The sequence below is a fragment of the Gracilinanus agilis genome, chromosome 4, assembly GCF_016433145.1.
Source record: "Gracilinanus agilis isolate LMUSP501 chromosome 4, AgileGrace, whole genome shotgun sequence".
Lineage (NCBI taxonomy): Eukaryota > Metazoa > Chordata > Mammalia > Didelphimorphia > Didelphidae > Gracilinanus > Gracilinanus agilis.
This window is the reverse complement of record NC_058133.1, coordinates 239,800,285-239,821,334: the sequence shown is the minus strand read 5'-3', so window position 1 is coordinate 239,821,334 and position 21,050 is coordinate 239,800,285. Positions and strand designations below refer to the sequence as shown.

Here is a 21,050-nt window from a genome sequence, read left to right as displayed (position 1 = left end):
TTGTTCCCTCACGGGAAGTCTTCAAAGTAATTTCCTACACTAAGTCTAGACTCTCTGACCTAAAAGATCCTCAGTCCTACTCTAGCTAAAGCTGCACTAAACCAAACCCCCTTTTGATGGCATTTTAGGCAGTGAGGCAAGCCAGGGCAAAGGGAAAGGTCCTGGATCCAGAAAGGAACCAGACTTGATCTTACAAATCAGGTCAGATGGTCAGGATTACAGGTGAATACAGTTAACAACAGCAAGGCTCCAATAGATAACTGGTAGGATGAGAAGTCAAAGTAGAAACAGTCACCAAGGATAAACAGTCAGTCCCTCTAGATCAAAACCAGAGAAAGATTCAGCTAAAACCCCCAGGCAACTGCCTCAACCTCTACTCCCACATTTTAGAATCTCTTCCTTGCATCCACATCTATTCCTTGCAGACCCTGCTCACCTGCTCAAATCCTCTCTTCTTTATAACATTTCCTTATAACACTGATGACTTGAATTCATCAAAGATTTACATAAATTCATCAAGCAATTACATAAAATAAAAATAAATCTTTCTGAGAGAAAACTGAATTGGTAAAATGAGTTCCCCTGTCTGAATCTTTAGTGTGCATGGCTGAAAAGCCTCAAGATAATCTCCTGGACACTCCTTTAGACAATCCAGACTTAGTTCTATTCACTGATGGTTATTCTTTCATAAGGAACGGCATATATTACACTGAAGCTGCGGTAGTCACAGAATTTGCCACAGTGTGGTCAGCTTCACTGTCCTCAAATATAAGTGCTCAAGGTGCAGAACTGAAAGCTCTAAAATATGTGTGTATAATTGCCAAAGATAAGAAGGTAATAATTTACATGGACTCTAGATATGCCTTTGGAATATGTTATGTAATGGGCATGCTTTGGCTCCAAAGGGATTTTTTAACCTCACCTGGAAAATGTATTGCAAATGCCGAAATAATTAATGAAATTATTTCTGCTCTCCAGGTACCTGAAGTCTGTATGGTCTGCCATACAGTTGGAACTGACACTGTCTCTAGAGGAAACGACCAGGCAGATACTACAGAAAAGCTTGGATCTGAATTAATTTTAACTTTGGCAACTAGTAATGATTCAACTTTATCCCTTTCTTACAATGAATGGGAAGTAGAAAAATGGAAACAAATGTTTAAAGCAAAATAGATCAATGGAGTATGAGTGTCATCTGAAGGTAAATCCCCTACTCCCTAAAAGTTTTCATCACCAAATATGCTTTTTTTTTCTCAAAAAAGGTCACTTTGGCACCCAGGGCATTGTAGACTCTGTTAAAAGAGTATGGCTAGCCCCTGGTATAACTACTATAGCCCCTAAAGTGTGTGCAGCTTGCCCCACCTTTCAAACTTATAACCAACATGCCTTTCATGGCAAAGCATTTGATGGACACCCTTTGGCTTACACACCTTTTGAACATCTTCAAATCAACTTTATCACTATACCAAAGGCTAGACATTACAAATTTTGTATAGTCATAGTGGATTAGCTGACCAGATGGTTGGAAGTGTTTCCTAGTGCCTGAGTCACAGCAGTTTTTTGTTGCCAAGGTACTCTTAAAAGAGATTATTCCTGATTCAGCAGGGTTTAAGATGGCAGCAGAGTAAAAAAGAAGCTAGATCTCTCCTAACCCATGCATAAAGGACTCCTCAGAAAGACATAAAAACAAATCCAGATGAAGGAAAGGGACCCCACAAGAGGGCTCAGCATTGAAGGCACATGGAATTGGAGCATTTCCATGCTATAAAGGGGTGAAACGGTTCTCACAAAAAGGTGAGCTGAGCAGCCCCCTCTACCACCCCACACCACCTACAATGCCAAAGTCAGTGCAAAAGACTTAGAGCAAGTTTGGGGCACCCATTAAGTCATTGGCAGCTACCAAGCATCACAAGGGCCTCCTCCTGAGAGCAGCGAGACTTAAGACCCAAAGAGACTAAAGAACACACAGACTTTGAACATAGACCCTGAGCTCAGGCATGGACACAGATCCTGAGAGCCAGTGTGGAGATGGATCTGGTGCGCAGGCTCGGATCTTGAGTGGGGACCCAGTGCACAGGGGTGCATGACTGTGGAAGCAGCTCTGTGAGACCATTAAAGGAGCTTCAGGCAGAAGAACAAGCAAGGGGACCACCAGGAGAATTGACCCTGAGAACAACTAGATGTGAGACCTCATGAGCCGAAAGAGCACAGACAGACACTAGGCATGAGGATAAAGCTGAAAGGGCACTGGGCTAAAAATGGCAAGCCAGAATCAGGAACCCCAGAAGAGAAAGATCAAGAAGAAACCTTTAATACTCAACAACTTCTACACAGAAAAAATCCAGACAACAGAGCAAAGAGTAGAGGAGAACAAACAAGTAATCATATTCAAACCTTCCCCCAAAAATGCAAATGGGTCACAAGGTCTCAAAGAGTTCAAATATAAGATGGAAGAGATCTGGGAAGAAAATAACAGTTTAAAAGGCAGAATTTCACAATTATAAAGTGAGGCAAGTAAATCAAAGACCAGAAATGACCAGATTGAAAAGGAAAACCAGTCTCTAAAGGCTAGAATTGGGCAATTCGAAAAAGAGGCCCCCAAATCAAAAGAATTGACAAGCAAATTGGAGACCAAAATCAAACAACTGGAGAACAGAATACATGAAATTGAAAAAAGAAAATTAAAAGCTTATAGCAGAAAGCCAGTCTCTATAGACAAGAATTGGGCAAGTAGAAGTCAATGATCTCTCAAGACAGCAAAAACAAATTTAAAAAAGTCAAAAGACTGATTAAATAGAAGGAAGCATGAAATTTGTCAATGAGAAATTGACACATCAAGAAAACAGGTATAGAAGAGACAATTTGAGAATCATTGGTCTTCCTGAAAAAGCAGAAATTAATAGAAATCTGGACTCCATACTAAAAGAAATTATTCAGCAAAATTGCCCTGAAGTTCTACAACAAGAGGGCAATATAGACATTGAAAGGATCCAGAGATCATCCTCTACACTAGACCCTGAAAAGCCAACCCCCAGGAATATAATAGCCAAATTTAAGAGCTTCCAAGGGAAAAAAAACATTTTACAAGAAGCCAGAAAGAGACAATGCAGATATCAAGGAGCACCAATCAGGATCACACAGGATCTGGCAGGCTCCACACTAAAAGACCTCAGGGCTTGGAATATGATATTCAGAAAGGCAAGAGAACTAGTTCTACAACCAAGGATTACCTACCCATCAAAACAGACTATATACTCCAAGGGGAAAGTTTGGGTATTCAAAAAGATAGATTTCCAAGTATTTGCACAGAAAAGAACAGGAATAAATAAAAAGTTCGAAAACCAACCACAAAAATCAAGAGAAAAATGAAAAGGTAAATAAGAAACAGAGAGGAAAGAAAGAAAACTCTTATTTTTAAATTTGCCTCTTTAAGGGCTTCAATAAGATCTAATTATTTATATTCATATGTGGAGAAATGTTATGTATAATTCTCTGTAGTGAACTCTATTCACTATTATAGTATTCACTATTATAGTAATTAGAAGAATTTTTAATAGTGAGAGGTTGGAATACTAAATGGTCTAAGACGGTGAGGGGGGTGGGAAAGAGGGAGGTGAATAGTAGAGGACACCAAGAGAAACTTGAAGGAATAAGAAAAATAGGATATTCTATTGCACAAAAGAGGGCATGGGAAGGGGAAGGGATAAATACTATTACAAGAAGGAGAGGAAGAAAGCATTAAGTGGTAATATTTAAATCTTACTCTCAGTGTAATTAAACCTGAGAGGGAAGAGTAGCTATATCCATTGGGATATAAAATTCTATCTAACCACACAGAAAAAGTCAGAAGGGATAAACTAAGGGGAGCAGGGAGTGGGTAGTTTAAAAAAAAAAGGGAGAGAAGAAGGGGGAGGGAATTCATTAGGCCTTGAAAATAAAGAGAGGGGAATGATAAGGAAGGGGTTAGAAAGGGAAGTAAATCAAGGGAGGGGACAAGGGTTACTGGCTTAAAGCAAACCACGGGTTTAAAAGGAAATAGTGTAAGAAAAAAGAGGTAGAACTAGGAGAGGATAACAAAATATCAGTGAATGAACAACTGATAATTGTAACTCTGAATGTGAATGGGATGAACTCACCCATAAAATGGAAGCAAATAGCAGAGTGTATTAGAAACCAAAATCCTACCATATGTTGTCTACAAGAAACACATAACGGGCAGGTAGACATACACAGGTTTAAGGTAAAGGGCTTGAGTAAAATCTTTTGGGCTTCAAATGGGAAAAGGAAGACAGGAGTGGCGATCATGATTTCTGAAAAAGCCAAAGTAAAAATAGTTATCATTAAAAAAGACAGGGAAGGTAATTACATCCTGATAAAAGGCAGTATAGTCAATGAGGAAATAACAGTGCTCGATATTTATGCACCAAGTAGCATAGCATCCAAATTCATAAAGGAGAAACTGGAAGAGCTCAAGAAGGAAATAGACAGTAAAACCATACTAGTGGGAGATCTAAATATTCCTCTTTCAGATCTAAATAAATCAAACCAAAAACTAAATAAGAAAGAGGTAAGAGAGGTGAATGAAGTCCTAGAAAATTGGATTTAATAGATATGTGAAGAAAAATAAGAAGGGACAAAAAGGAATACACCTTCTTTTCAGCTGCACATGGTACATTCACAAAGATTGACCATGTAATAGGGCACAGAAACATTGCAAACAAATGCAAAAGAGCAGAAATAAAAAGATAACCTTCTCAGATAATAATGCAATAAAAATAATAATTAGTAAGGGCACCTGGACAGGCAAATCAAAAACTAATTGGAAATTAAATAATATGATTCTTCAAAACCAATTTGTCAAAGAAGAAATCATAGAAACAATCAACAATTTCATTGAAGAGAATGACAATGATGAGACATCCTACCAAACTCTGTGGGATGCAGCTAAGGCATTACTCAGGGGAAATTTATATCCTTAAGTGCATATATTAACAAATGAGGGAGGACAGAGATTAATAAATGGGCATGCAACTTAAAAAATTAGAAAGTGAGCAAATTAAAGATCCCCAGATGAAAATTAAATTAGAAATACTAAAAATCAAGGGAGAAATTAGTAAAATCGAAAGTAAAAGAACTATTGAATTAATAAATAAGACTAGAAGCTGGTATTTTGAAAAAACAGATAAAATAGACAAAGAACTAGTCAATCTAATAAGAAAAAGGAAAGAAGAAAACCATATTAACAGTATCAAAGATGAAAAGGGAGACCTCACCTCTAATGAAGGGGAAATTAAGGCAATCATTAAAAACAATTTTGCCCATTATATGGCAATAAATATAGCAATCTAGGAGATATGGATAAATATCTACAAAAATATAAATTGCCTAGATAAATACAGAAATAATAGAATACCAAAATAATTCCATATCGGAAAAAAAATTGAACAAGCCATCAAAGAACTCCCTAAGAAAAATTGATGGATTCACAATTGAATTCTATCAGACATGCAAAGGGTAACTAATCCCAATACTATACAAATTATTTGATATTATAAGCAAAGGAGGAGTCCTACCAAATTCCTTTTATGACACAAATATGGTACTGATTCCAAAGCCAGGCAGACCAAAAACAGAGAAAGAAAACTACAGACCAATCTCCCTCATGAACATAGATGTAAAAATCTTAAATAGAATAATAGCAAAGAGACTCCAGCAAGTGATCAGGAGGATCATCCACCATGATCAGGTGGGATTTATACCAGGAATGCAAGGATGGTTCAACATTAGGAAAACCATCCACATAATTGACCATATCAACAGTCTAACAAACAAAAATCACATGATTATCTAAATAGATGCTGAAAAAGCCTTTGACAAAATACAGCACCCATTCCTATTAAAAACACTGAAAAGTATAGGAACAGAAGGACCTTTCCTAAAAATAATAAATAGTATATATCTTAAACCATCAACCAGCATCATAAGCAATGGGGATAAATTAGAAGCCTTCCCAATAAGATCAGGAGTGAAACAAGGATGCCCACTATCACCTCTATTATTTAACATTGTACTAGAAACACTAGCAGTAGCAATACGAGAAGAAAAAGAAACTGAAGGTATTAAAATAGGCAGTGAGGAGACTAAGCTATCACTCTTTGCAGATGATATGATGGTCTACTTAAAAAGTGCTAGAGAATCAAATAAGAAGCTTGTAGAAATAAATAACAACTTTAGCAAAGTTGCAGGATACAAAATAAATGCACATAAATCATCAGCATTTCTATATATATCCAACACATCACAACAGCAAGAGGTAGAAAGAGAAACACCATTTAAAATCACCCTAGACAACATAAAATACCTAGGAATCTATCTACGAAAACAAACACAGGAATTATACGAAAACATATACCATTTATTTTTAGGATTTTGTCAAAGGATTTTTCAGCATCTATTGAGATAATCATGTGGTTTTTGTTTGTTAGCATGTTGATATGGTCAATTATGTGAATGGTTTTCCTAATGTTGAACCATCTTTGCATTTCTGGTATAAATCCCACCTGATCATGATGAATAACCATCTTCATCACTTGCTGGAGTCTTTTTGCTAGTATTCTATTTAAGATTTTTGCATCTATGTTCATTAAGGACATTGGTCTGTAATTTTCTTTGTTTTTGTTCTACCAGGCTTTGGAATCAGTACCATATTTGTGTCAAAGAAGGAATTTGGTAAGACTCCTGCTTTGCTTATTATATAAAATAATTTGTATAGAATTAGAACTAATTGTTCTTTGAATGTTTAATAGAATTCACTTGTGAATCCATCAGGCCCCGGGGATTTTTTCTTAGGGAGTTCTTTGATGCCTTCTTCAATTTCTTTTTCTGATGTTGGATTGTTTAAGTATTCTATATCTTCTGCTGTTAATCTAGGCAATTTATATTTTGGTAAATATTCATCCATATCACCTAGATTGCTAAATTTATTGCCATATAATTGGGCAAAATAGTTTTTAATGATTACCTTAATTTCCTCTTCATTAGAGGTGAGATCTCCCTTTTCATTTTTGATACTGTTAATTTGGTTTTCTTCTTTCCTTTTTTTATTAGATTGACCAGTACTTTGTCTATTTCATCCGTTTTTTCAAAATATCAGCATCTAGTCTTATTTACTAATTCAATAGTTCTTCTACTTTTGATTTTTATTAATTTCTCCTTTTCTTTTTAGTATTTCTAATTTAGTTTTCATCTGAGGATTTTTAATTTGTTCATTTTCTAGTTTTTTAAGTTGCATGCCCAATTCATTGACCTTTGCCCTCCCTAATTTGTTAATATATACACTCGGTGATATAAATTTTCCCCTTAGAACTGCTTTGGCTGCATCTCATAGGTTTCAGTAACATGTTTCATTATTGTCATTGTCTTCAATGAAATTATTAATATTTTCTGTGATTTGTTCTTTCACTAAATTATTTTGGAGAATCATATTATTTAATTTCCAATTAGTTTTAGGTTTGCCTCTCCATTTATTACTAATAACTATTTTTATTGCATTATGATCTGAGAAGGTTACATTTATTATTTCTGCTTTTTTGCATTTTTTGCCATGTTTCTATGCCCTATTACATGGTCTATCTTTGTGAACATTGCATGTGCTGCTGAAAAGAAGGTGTATTCCTTTTTATCCCCATTTATTTTTCTCCATATATCTATTAACTCTAATTTTTCTACGGTTTCATTTACCTCTCTTGTCTCTTTCTTATTTATTTTTTGGTTTGATTTATATAGTTCTGATAGGGAAAGGTTGAGGACCCCCATTAGTATCGTTTTGCTATCTATTTCATCCTTGAGCTACACTAGCTTCTCCTTTAGATATTTGGAAGTTATACTGTTAGTTGCATAGGTACTGAGTACTAATATTTCTTCATTGTTTGTACTGCCTTTTACTAGGATGTAGTTACCTTCCCTATCTCTTTTAACCTTACCTATTTTTACTTTGGCTCTGTCAGAGATCATGATAGCCATCCCTGCCTTATTTTTCTCATTCGAAGCCCTAAAGATTTTGCTCCATCCCCTCATTTTCACTCTATGTATGACTGTCTGTCTCACATGTGTTTCTTGTAGACAGAATTTGGTAGGATTTTGGTTTATAATCCACTTTGCTATTTGCTTCCATTTTATGGGCAAGTTCATCCCATTCACATTCAGAGTTATAATTATCAATCGTGCATTCACAGACATTTTGATTCTCTCTCCTAGTTCTGTCCTTCCTTCTTTCACTGTTTCCTTCTATAACAGTGGTTTTTTTAATCAGTTCCTATAATCCCCTCCCTTGTTGTACTTCCCTTTCTCCACCCTCCCTTCTTATTCCCCTCTTATTGTTCTTTAAAGCCATGATGCACTCCCCCGCAAGTCCTCTCCCTCCCTAGTATTGCTTCCCTCCCCACCAGTCCGTTTATTACCCTTCTACTTCTCTATAGGGGGTGACTCAATTCTCTGCCCCAATGTGTCTGATTGTTCTTCTCTCTTTAAGTTGAATTCAATGCACTTAGTATTGTATTTTTCCTCTCTCTAACCTCTTCACCCTTACAGTGTATTGTAATTTATCCCTGTTGGTCCCACGTGCTTCTTTATATTTATACCTACATACATACATACACACACACATACATATATATATATTGACATTTTATCTTATACAGTTTGTCCCTGTTCCCTCTATGTAAACTTCTTCTGGTTACCCTGTTGGTAATAACAATTTTTAATATTTGCCAATATCTTCTTTTCTTCTTGGGATATAAATTGATTGAACTTGTTGGGTCCCTTAAAGAGAAGAATATTTTTCTCCTTCCCCCATTGTTTTAATTATCTTATGCTGATTCTCTTGAGTTCTGTGTTTGAGCAGAAAACTCTCTGTTTAAGTCTGGTTTTTTTCTTGATGAATGTTTGGGAGTCCTTAATTTTATTGAATGAACATACTTTCCCCTGAAATAATATAGTTAGTTTTGCTGGATAGTTGATTCTTGGTTGTAGCCCCAATTCTCTTGCTTTCCCGAATATTGTGTTCCATGCCTTCCGGTCCTTCAGTGTAGATTCAGCCAGATCCTGTATTATCTTAACTGTGGTTCCCTGATATCTGAATGACTTCTTTATAGCAGTTTGTAATATTTTTTCCTTGGTCTGTTAGTTTTTGAATTTGGCTATAATATTCCTGGCAGTTGTCAGTTGTGGATTAAATGTAGAAGGTGATCTGTGGATCCTGTCAATTTCCACTTTTCCCTCTTGTTCAAGAATTTCTGGGCAATTTTCTCTGATAATTTCTTGTAAAATGCTATCTAAACTTTTTTCTTTTATCATGATGTTCTGGCAAACCAATAATTCTTAAGTTGTTTCTTCTAGCTCTGTTCTCCAAATCTCTGGTTGAATCAATAAGGTGTTTCATATTCTCTTCAAATTTTTCATTTTTTAAATTTTGTTTAATATATTCTTGCTTCCTTGTGAAGTCATTTGCTTCTAGTTGTTGAGTTCTGTTTTTTAAAGGCTGAATTTCATCCCTTGCTTTTTGGTCATTCTTCTCTTTCTGGTCTGATTTTCTTTGTAGATCATCTTTTGCCTTGTTTGCTTCATTTTCAAGCTGGCCAATTCTGGGTTTTAAGACTTTATTTTCTTGTTTTAGTTCATGTATTTCCTTTTTCAAATTGTCTCCAGCCTCTCTTGATTGCTTTTTGAGTTCTTGAAGTTCTTGAGTTAGTTGAGTTTTAAATTCTTGAGTTAATTAAATTTTGAGATCTTCCAAAGCCTGTATCCAGTTCGCTGGAACTTCTGCCTCTTCTTCTATTTCTATTTCATTTCCTCTATTTTCAATTTCTTGAAAGAAGCTGTCAATTGTCATTTCTTTTCTCTTTTTCTGTTGCTTACTCATGTTTTTTCCCTTTTTTGTTCTGCTAGTTTGAGCAGATGTATTTAATGATCTTTGATGAAAGATTGTCCTCCAGCTGGCAATGGATGTTTGTAGTTACTTTCTCTGTCCTCTGAAGACTTCTTGTCTGTCCAGTTGTTGGGATTAATCCTGTATTGATTGGATTAATCTTACTGCTTAATCTGCCCTGAGGCTAAAACCTCAAGGAGAGGGTAAAACAAACAAATAGACAAAGAAAAAAAAAACAAAAACAAAAAAAGGTGGGGTGACAAGAAGGAGTGTTTTTTGCTGAACTGAGCTCTCCAGTAGTGGGGTCCCGCTGAGCTGTCCACTGTGTTTGATCTGGTTTTATTTCCTCTTGAAGCCCTGAATTCTCTATCTCGGTATGAGGAAGCCAAGCTGTCTGCAGTCTGGGGTTCAGCTCTCTCTAAGCCACCATCTTCTGGGCATTTTTGCTGTGTTTCTCTGGTTTTCTCCTCCAGTCACTCTCCAGTGCCTGTGTTTAACTCCCTGCGTCTGGTGCCAACAAGGCCCTCTCTCCCGAATGGTGTGCCCACCGGCCCTAAGATTTCCCAGGTAGCTGGAGATTCGGCACAGCACGTGGGGGAGGCACCCTGAGATTCCCCTTCTATGCCTTCAGACCCGACAGTTCAAGAATTGAAGCCTTTTTCTTGGCATATCTCTTTAGTTATGCTGCAGTAGGGTTCCCCCTGCTCTGCCCCATTATTAGATTTGGTTCTCTTTCTTCTCAAAGCTCATTGTTTTCTATCTTGGTGTGTATGGGTGTGGAGGTTTTAAGAATTGCTCTGTCTAAACCGCCATCTTCCCGGAAATCGCCCTTGATTTTTTTTTTTTTTGCATATGATATCATAATCAGCTTACATCCACACCCTCTGTCTGTGTCTAACTGTCTACTTCTAACTGCTCTATTACTAATAAAAATTTTTAAGAATTACAAATATCCTCTTTCAATGTAGAAATATATACAGTTCGACCTTCTTGAGCTCCTTTACATTTTCTCTCTCTTTTTTAGACTTCTCTTAGGTCTTGTGTTTTGACTTCATATTTTCTGTTTAGGTCTTGTCCTTTCATCAGGAATATTTGGAAATCTATTTCATTAAATGGTCATTTTCCCCCCTGAAAGAATATACTCAGTTTTGCTGAATAAGTGATTCTGGGTGGTGAACCTAGATCTTTTGCCTTCCAGAATATTATATTCCATGCCTTCCTGATCCTTTAATGGGGAGGCTGCTAAGTCCTGTATCATCCTGACTACAGTTCCATGGTATTTGAATTGTTTCTTTCTGGCTGTTTGCAGTATTTTCTCCCTGCCTTAGGGACTCTTGCATTTAGCTATTATATTCCTGGGAACTATCAATTGAAGATTTTTTTCTGTGAGTGATCTGTGTATTCCTTCAATTTCTATTTTACTCTTTTGTTAAGGAACATCTCAGCAATTTTCTTTTATAATTTCTTGTAATATGATAGCCAGGCTTTTTTTAAAAAAAATCATGACTTTCAGGTAGTCCAATAATTTTTAAATTATCTCTCTTGGATCTATTTTCCAGATCAGTTGTTTTTTCAATGAGATAGTTAACATTTTCTTCTGGGTTTTTTTTATTCCTTTTTTTTGTTTGTTTGTTTCTTTATGTCTCATGAAGTCATTATATTCTAGTTGCCCAATTCTAATTTTTTTTTTGTGGGAAGCAGAAAAAAATTATTACAAAAGGAGAAAGAAATTTAATTTAAATTCTTTGGAAAATACAGTTTGATACAGCTCCAACACCTTTAGGATACATTTTCCCTCTGAACATGATGTCTTGGTGATGAACAAAACTATAGCCATTCATCTTGCTATTTGAGTATTAACTATATCAAAGGTATATGGACTCTTCTGATGAAGAAGAATATGATTTTAGTGTATTATTGTCTTTTCCCCATTTAAGTCTAAGAACTTGAAGAACTCCTCCTCCATATACCTTTGGTTTGTTTGTTAGATAAAAGAGTCACACAGTTTGACAAAGTGAATTCTTTCAAAGTATGTAAGAGACAAAAATACTGAAGTTTGGAATAAGGCGAAAATTCAAGTATAGTATAAATATCTAAGGCAGCTGGTCTCCAGACAGATGAGTTAAGGCAGTCTTTGGATTGAGGTACTTTTACCAGATGTAGAATATTTATCTTCTTTTCCTAAATGACAGAGTCATACAGATTATCCATTTCCTCAAGGCCAGTGATATGAGAGATACCAGATGATTTCATTTTTTAACTCTGGTCCAAAGAGAGGGTGGAACTGGACCAGAAAAGCAATCAGCCAAAAGAGCAAACAGAACTGATTACCAGCATGATAATGATAATACCTCGACTGGGACCTTTAGGGATGGAGAAGGGGAAAAAATGCCAACTACCCCCCAGAACACACTCATCACAATGAATGGCACAGATATCCCTACTGGCACCATGGCTATGACTTTCATTCACCAACCCGGCTCCTTTCACCAGACTCTCTCTGTACCAAACCAGGAAGTGTCAACAAAGAACTCCATGACTGGGTGATGCCCCACCTTGGCCCCAATTCTAATTTTTAAGAAATTATTTTCTTCTGTGAACTTTTGATTACTCTTTTTCATTTGGCCTATTTATTTTTGCATTGCTTTAATTTATCTCCCCCATTTTTGCTCTGCTTCTCCAGAATCTGAACCCAATTCATATTTTTCATTGGGACTTTGCATGTGTTTTCTTTGCTTTTGCTGTCCCTTTCTATGTTTGTGCCTTGCTCTTTGTCTCTATAAAAATTTTCTATCATTATGTGTTTTTTTAAAGTTTGTTCATTTTCCCAGCCTTTTTCTTGACTAATTTTTATTTTAAAGATAGGTTCTGTTTTCTGGGAGTTTACAATACTCTCTTAAACCTCATTTTTTCCTTGATGCTACCCTTAGCCTTATTTCTGGGTTTCTGCAAGTTTTAGTTCTTCCAAGATGCTATGATGGCCCGTGAGCTAGAAGCTCTGAGATCCACCCCGTACTGCTGATTCAATCACCCCCTGAGATTGATGATAGCTCAACTCCTAGTCTCAGACTTGAGTGTAGGCTTTTGGTCTCACTCTAGCCTTGATAAGATCAGGCATGCCACACACTGAAGACTATCTTGCCTTGGGGCTTTACCTTAAGCTTTGACAAGAGCTAGCTCCCAAAGCCCGCATCTTGGGAACTGCTAAGGATTGGGGGCCTAGTTCTGGGTCTACCAACTGCCCAAAACTGGGATTCATGTCCTCACCACAAGCCAAAGTTGGGGCTCCTGGCCTCACTTTGGGATCATATAGATCAGACTGAGCAGCATAGACTGCCCCAGGCTAGAATTTCAGACCTTACAACAGGTTTGCTTGGAACTTTAAGGGGTGTGCATTGGTTTGCACTGCTCTTGGCCCAATCTCAGGTTCTGGATGTTGACTCGGGGTCCAGGTTCAGAACCTGGAACAGTAGATGTAGGGTGGTAGGGTGAGGGGTGAGTTTGATGTTGGCTTGTGCAGGTTTTCTTTCTTAATTTTTTAGTTAATCCTTAATTAAGAAATTTCTTAATACTGAAAATGAAATCTGTGAGCTCATCAGTCAAGAAATTTGATTTTGATTATTGGTAAAATTTAAAACTAAAAGGATGGGAAAGGGAGAAATTGCTATTGTAAATCTCTTGTGAAATTAGAATTTTGCAACCCAGAACTTCATTTCCCAGAATTCCTCTTTCATCCCCATGTTACATCCTTAGCTTTTGTAGATGAAGTTTCTGTAACCATGCCCCCTTTTCTCTTCTCATGCTTTTGAAGTCAGAGAAACTGCTCTTTACTCACAGTTTTTGCTTTCCTCTACTTCAAGTAATTATTAATAAATCTTATAAAACATAATACTTAGAGTTATTGGATATTAATTTTATTCTTACACTTTTGGCAACTAGTGAAGTTGGAAAAAGAATTCTCAGTTGTTTTTTTAAGATAGCCTGTTGAGTAAAGATAAGGAGTTTTCCTGGTGGTGGCTCTGCCCACCACTAGAACCAGGTAGTTCTAGTCTCTCCATGTTCCTTGCACTCACACAGTTCCCCTGTTGCCTCCTGCTTCCTGGGGGTCCTTGTTTCTTCTGCTGTCTACAAGCACCTATGGTCTATGCCTGATTGCCTGAGGGTTTGAGAGTCATTTAGAAGCACCTTGCTTTTCTGCACAGAGGGTGAGATCTAAATCCCCCTTTGCCTTACTTGCTGCAGCTAAGTTCTTTTTTTTTTTCAAGAGCAGCCCCTTCCACTCTGCCCACCCCCAACCCTGTCTAGCTTCCAAGCCAACTGATGTATCACAGGTCCACTGTTTTTACCTTTATGGGGGGGAAGGGATAAAACTCTTCTCCCAAACATTCCTTGTGAGACTTTTATTCCTAGGCAATGCATACTAGGATAGCTCCACTTACATAGAGGAAATAGAGATTGCAAGCAAGCAGTTTCCTGCTATCTCAAACAGCTCCTGTTTCTGGAGAGCCTTACCAAGCTCATGCAGCTTAAGTTTTGTGGTGTCTTTTCTTACTACCCACCCCACATTTCTATTAAAAACACTAGAAATCATAGTAATAAATGGGTCATTCCTTAAAATGATAAGTAGTATCTACCTAAAACCTTCAACAAGTATCATCTGCAATGAGAATGTTAGAAGCTTCCCAGTAAGATCAGGAGTGAAACAAGAATGCCCATTATAGAGGTCCTGCTCTATAAACCACAGATTTTCTGAGTGACCTAGGGTGGTCATCAGATGTAAAGAATGAAACAGATTGGAAGCACGGCTTGTTAGCTCAAAGTGCTCCTAAGTACAATGGAGTCACAGGTTCATTATATATGAAGTTAAAGATCCCTTTCACCCAAAAGTACAAGGAAAGTTTCCCATAACTACACAGAGCTGTATTTTTACCATAGACAAAACAAAAGCATTAGAAGCTTCAAGGTGTAGATAAAACCTATGTGAAAGTATCAGCTATATTTGTTATCAACAAGCGAAGTCTGGGAACATTTTGGTAGGATGCAAAGCCCCTGAATTTTTTAGCCTTGATTGTCTTAAACAACTTTTTTGAGACCCAGTATTTTATTCTAAATCTGAGCAAAATGCCCCTGCTAAGGGTTCAGCCTTGGCTTTACCAAGCAGCTGCATTCCTGACAAAAGGGGAAGAATGCTCTTTACTGCTGGTTTGTTGAGAGTTCAAAGCTTTTTCAGTAAGATTACATTGCTTTTTTAAGAAAAAGATGTGAATTATGAAAAGGAGTCAAAAGAGGAATCTCAGATTTTTGTCTTAGATAACCCAATCCAGTCTTACTCTGATAAGAGCAGTGGGGGTTCAAGACACAGCTCTCCTGGGCTGTGTTGATCTTTTGATGGGGTTCAGATAAAAATATCTATTCAAGATTCTAATTTCTCTTAATGACTTCCCACATATTTCCCCCTTTTCTTTAAATTAAAATGATTTATTACACAGGAAAACTTTTAATAATGAGAGGAGTCATCAATTAGTTATAATCATTAGCTATAGCTGGATCTGATATGATTTACAGATTATACTGTTTCTTTATGGCTCTCCACAGCCCATTATCACCACTATTATTTAATATTGTATTGGAAATGCTAGCTTTAGCAATAAGTAAAGAAAAAGAAATTGAAGGAATTGAAGTAGGCAACGAGGAAACTAAACTATCACTCTTCACAGTTGATATGATAGTATACTTAGAGAATCCTAATGAATCAGCTAAAAATCTAGTAAATAACTAATAACTTTAGTAAAGTTGCAGGATACAAAGTAAATCCAGGTAAATCATCAACATTTCTATTTATTACCAATCAAGTCCAACATCAAGAGTTAAAAAAAGAAATTCCATTTGAAATCATTCTAAACAATATAAAATACCTTGGGAATCTGTTTGTGAAGTCAAACACGTGAATTATATGAACACAGTTACAAAACACTTTTCACACAAATAAAGTCATATCTAAGCAATTAGAAAAATATTAATTGCTCATGGGTACTCCAAGCTAATATAATAAAAATGACAATTCTACCTAAATTATTTATTCAGTGCTATACCAATTAAACTACCAAATAATTACTTCATAGAACTAGAAAAAATAATAAAAACAATTCATCTGATAGAACATCAAGGGAACTAATGAAAAAAATATGAAGGAAGGAGGCCGAGCAATACCAAATCTCAAACTGCACTATAAAGCAGCAATCATAGAATGGTAACAATGGAGTAGATTAGATTGTGTAAGTGGAAATTTTATAGCCTTTAGACTTCATCTCCCAGAATTCTTAGCTCACCCCAAACTTCCTTTTTCCTTTCTGTTTAATTGAGTCCTTTATGTGATTATATATAAGTTTTGGGTAATGTCCCTCTTGCTCTCTCTTCCACATGAGTTGAGTGGTGAATGTTCCTTGTTTTCCCTAGCTCTTGTTAAATATTAGTAAATCCTTATAAATACTATACTTTGGAGATATTGAATATTAATTTTAAAATCCACACCTTCAGCATCTTCAACCTCTTCCCTAACTAAGCTACCAGGGTAAAATATCATTCACAAGCAGGTATGGGACAGACAGAAATGTTTGTTAGAGGGGAAAAAAGCAGAGAGGCTAAGAAAATCCTCAGGGCTTGGACAAAATTTAACTCATATTCTTCTTGAATTTGACAGCATTATACAGAGAAGATAGGCCAGTGGTGGTTGTCTTTCTATATAATCTGGTCTCAAATTAATATTAACACTTATTAGCATTAATTAATGTTTTGCCAAAGGTGAACACTGATGAAAATGAAATAAGAAAGATGATTTTCATCAGCAAGTGAGTCACACTTCCACAAAACTCAAAGTTCACAATTTAAAAGAAAACACCTTATTTGTAAAAAATGTTTTGTACTAAGGTACTCACGGGTGATTGATATGTCTTAAGTTATTGAATGAAATTTCAATTCGTTCTCTGAGTTCCTGAGCCCATTGGAGACCTCCAGCTACTGCCGGCATGTTCTTGTGTAATTGGGAAAATCCTGGAGAAACAAAGACAAATACAGAATAAACTAAGGATCCAGAAACCTTGCCCTTTCACCAGTAATTTCTAACCTGAGAACTGAACCATTTCATTTTTTTACTTCATTTACTTTAAATGATTCAAAATTGTCCCAGAGAAAAAAGGTAATGGAGAAAGCTTGGGATAGTCTGCTAAAAGGTAATTCAGCTTAAGAAAGACAGACCTGGGGCTATGAACCATCCACTCCTCCATAAATGATAGAAGTGGCATCAAATTAAACAGGGATATAGTAATAATGATGACAATGGATGTAATACTAAGCACTTTACATATGTTATTTAATATAATCTTCCCCAACAAGCTTATATACACTTCCTTATTTACAGAAAAGAAACTGCGTCTCAGAGAGATTGTTACTTGCTCATGGCCAAATTTATTGCTGTTTACCTTTTGTTTTCTAAGAGGATCAGTGACATCTATGGAATGTCATGATTTGTGCAAGAATTAGACTTAAGTGAAGTAGAGTTGCACAAAGTTATCAGCCTCATTCCCCCTTCCAGAGTCATCAAAGTTCAGTGACAAGACAAGAGTCATGACCCCTGATGATAGCCCAGGATGCAGTGTATGACCTTGGCAGCATCCAAGTCTGACCAAGCTCTAAGCACTGGACAGAGTCTGCTTCAGTGATCTTTATAACCTTTGCAACAATTGTTCTCATTTGTCTATCCACTGTTTGGAGTCTTTATATGTTTGAGGTAGACACCCCCACTGACTGATGGGTTTATTCTTATAATTTGTTCCATAGCCAAAAAAAAAGCAAATATCAGAGGCAAGATCCATATCCTTCCCATTGTATACCCAATGCAATTTCACCTATTCCATGCTACCAAATCCCAAAATGGCTTTACAATGAAGGAGCATAAAATTGTTTGGTGTTTTCAAAGAACTAAGACTGAAGAAACTGGAGAATTAATCTTTTAAAATTTTATACTATAACACTATACTATACATTTTTCAGGTTCCCGTTTCTTCCTCCTGGAAGATGATTTGTTAAAAGGCTTCCAGAACTGAAGCAGTATAGAAATATTGCTATATTTCTGAAAGTCGAAGCTTTCATATTGGGACACATCTTCATTGGGATTGAGAGCTTTAGAAGGTAGTCTGTAACATTTATCAAGAGTCCACGGCATATATATATATATATATATATTTTATTCATTCTAAAAAACCTTTAAATGCCTACTACCACAACAAGAATGTAAATTTATGGAAGGCTTCAAGGTTTTCAAAGTACCATTCTCACAAGTTCTGTAAAGTAGCTTAGTGTATGTATTTTATGTATTATTTTCAGTTCCATTTTATATATATGGAAACTGAGGGTTAGAAAACTAAAATTATTTTCCAAAGGTTCTATAGCTATCAAGTGGCAGGGCCAGAAGTCTCCTGACTCAAGTTCTAAATTGTTTCTACTATATTATGATGATACACAAGACATGGTTCATACCCTCGAGAACTAAATTAGGTAATATAAACAAAATAGGGATGTTTATTGAAACATTACTATGCTAACAATAACCATTTGTCTAAGTTATTTTTTTTACATATACACATATAGTTTTATCAATACACTATGAAATGAAAAAATAAAGCATAATGAAAAAAATGGAGTGAAAGGGTAGTCAGAGGCCCTCCAAAATATCAGAAGACTTTATGAAGGGAAACTAAGTAGATCTCTCTCTTCTTTGTCTCTGTCTCTCTCTCATACACACACACACCTACACAAATAAATATCTGCAGTTAGCTAGTTACCAGAAAAGATAAGATGTTAAGAATTGGAGTCAGGAAGATTTAGATTCAAATCTGGATTTAGATACTTAATATCTGTGTGATCCTAAACAAGTCATTTAACCACTGTCTTCCTCCATTTCCTCATATGTAAAATAGAGGTATGAGGATCAAATGAGATATTAAATGTAAGAAACTTTGCAAACTTTAAAGTACATTAAAGATACTAGATATAACTTCTAAACAGTAGAAGAGAGGAATAATACATGTATGGAGCAAGTTGGTGAAGTAATGAGAATTTGTTAAATGAATGCTGATAAAGGTAAAAATAAAGTTAGTAGTAATAATAACTAACAAGTACAAAGGACTTTAAGTCCTATAAATATACTTATGAATTATATTATCTCATTTTATTTTATAGAGTTATGATGATAATAATAGTATGGGTAGAAGATCTTATTGTTCTCCCTTAAGAAGTAAGTTTCCAGGTGTTTGCCTTGGCATTGGTTAAACTAGTTAGTTACAATTAAAAGAAACAATTTAGGATTTTTCATTTTCTAAAACATAGGCACTTTCATTGTTTTGCCATGTGTCTCTAAAATGTCTTGTTTTTTCAAAATCACAATAATGTCCTGCTCTGCTCAAATGAAGTAGTTTTGTTTCTTTTTTGTTCTTGTTAGTACCCTAGTTTCTATAGACAGAAAATTCTGCATTCCAAGCAGAGATAAAAAGTGTAAGATCCCCCACTAGTCTCCTTGCTTTTTATCAAACAAGACATTCCATTTCCTCATTCTGGCTATTTTTATTGCTTGAATCCTCTCCCTTCTCATCTCTACCTCCCGATTTCCCTGGCTTCAAATCCCAGATAAATTATTTTCTTCGACAGGAAACATTTTCTCATTCTATTAATTCCAATGCGTTTCCTGTTCTAATTATTTCCAATTTATCCTGTATTTATGTTGTACTTATCCTGTACACAGTTGTTTGCATGTTATGGACTCTAATAGACTGTGGCCTTTCCTCAATCCTCATTTTTTTTGATTCCTCTGCAGCCTCTGATACTCTCTTCTCTCTAGGTTTTCAAGGTACCTCTCTCTTGATTCTTTTCCAATCTATCAGACTGCTCCTTTTCAGGTTTCTTTGCTGGATCCTTTTCTGATCACTCCCTAATCATAGGCTTTCTTCATGATTGTGTCCTAGGTCCTTTTTTCTTCTCCTCTATACTACTGCACTTGGTTCCCATGGATTTAGTTATTATCCTCATGCTGATGATTCTCAAATTTAACTATCCCTTCCTAACCACTTTGTCTTGAATCTCCAATTGTCTTTCAGATGGCTCAAACTCAATGTCCAGAAGACACTTTAAAAACATTATGTTCAAGAGGTTCCGGGTTAAGATGGCAGCAGAGTAAGAAGCAGCTCTTAACCTCTCCTGACCGAAACACACAAAATTCCTCAAGGGGACATAAAAACAAGTCCAGACGAACAGAGGAACCCCACAACAGGGCACAGCGTGGAAGGTACATGGAATCAAGGCATCTCCATGCTATAAAGGGGTGAAACAGCTCTCACTAAATCACAGGCTGAGCAACCACCCCAGCCCCACCCTCTCCACACACAACACCTATAGCTCCAAGGCCAGGTAGGAAGAGGTGGAGCAAGTTTGGGGCACCCATTGAGTCATTGGTGGCTCCGGGGCCTGTTCCTGAGAGCAGCGGGATTTGGAACCCCAGGAAGCTAGCGAGCGCACGCGGAATTTGAGCGCGGGAGCAGGATGCCAGGAGCGGACGCAGGACGCAGAGCGCGGGCTGAGAGCGCAGGCACCAGTTGAGGCATGGGTGGAGGCAGACACAGCCAGGAACTAAAGCTCTGAAACCCTGAGTGGGGAACCAGTGCAGATGGGCATAAAACTGTGGAAGCAGCGCCCTGAGACTTGTAAAGAAACCACCAGCAGATGATCAAGCAAGGGGGTCCACCAGGGGGCTTAACCTTGGAAAAAACCAGACAGACCTCAGGAGCCAATAGACCGCGGACAGACCCTGAGCCCAAGGATAAACCTGAAAACCTGCTGGGCTAACGATGGCTACCCAGTCTCAGGAAGTTCAGAAGAGAAAGATTAACAATAAGAAAAAGAAGTCTTTAACACTCGACAACTTTTACACAGAGAAAATCCAGACAACCAAGCAAACAGAGGAGGAGAACAAACAAGCATCCGGACCCTCCTCAAATAAGGAAAACTCCTCACAAGCTATGGAAGAGTTCAAAACTGAGATTTTGAGGAAAATGGAAGAGATCTGGCAAGAAAATAA

The 21,050-nt window shown here is 36.7% G+C and overlaps 1 protein-coding gene and 1 pseudogene across 1 annotated transcript in view; both read right to left on the bottom strand.

The window, feature by feature from the left end:
* Positions 1-21,050, bottom strand: part of DNAH9 (dynein axonemal heavy chain 9) — an 858,849-nt gene that overhangs the window by 710,591 nt on the left and 127,208 nt on the right. The window contains exon 10 of the mRNA XM_044675179.1: positions 16,861-16,975. Coding sequence (XP_044531114.1) covers positions 16,861-16,975 — 115 coding nt within the window. The remainder of the gene's footprint in view (positions 1-16,860; positions 16,976-21,050) is intronic.
* LOC123247576 lies at positions 12,141-12,378 on the bottom strand (annotated as a pseudogene).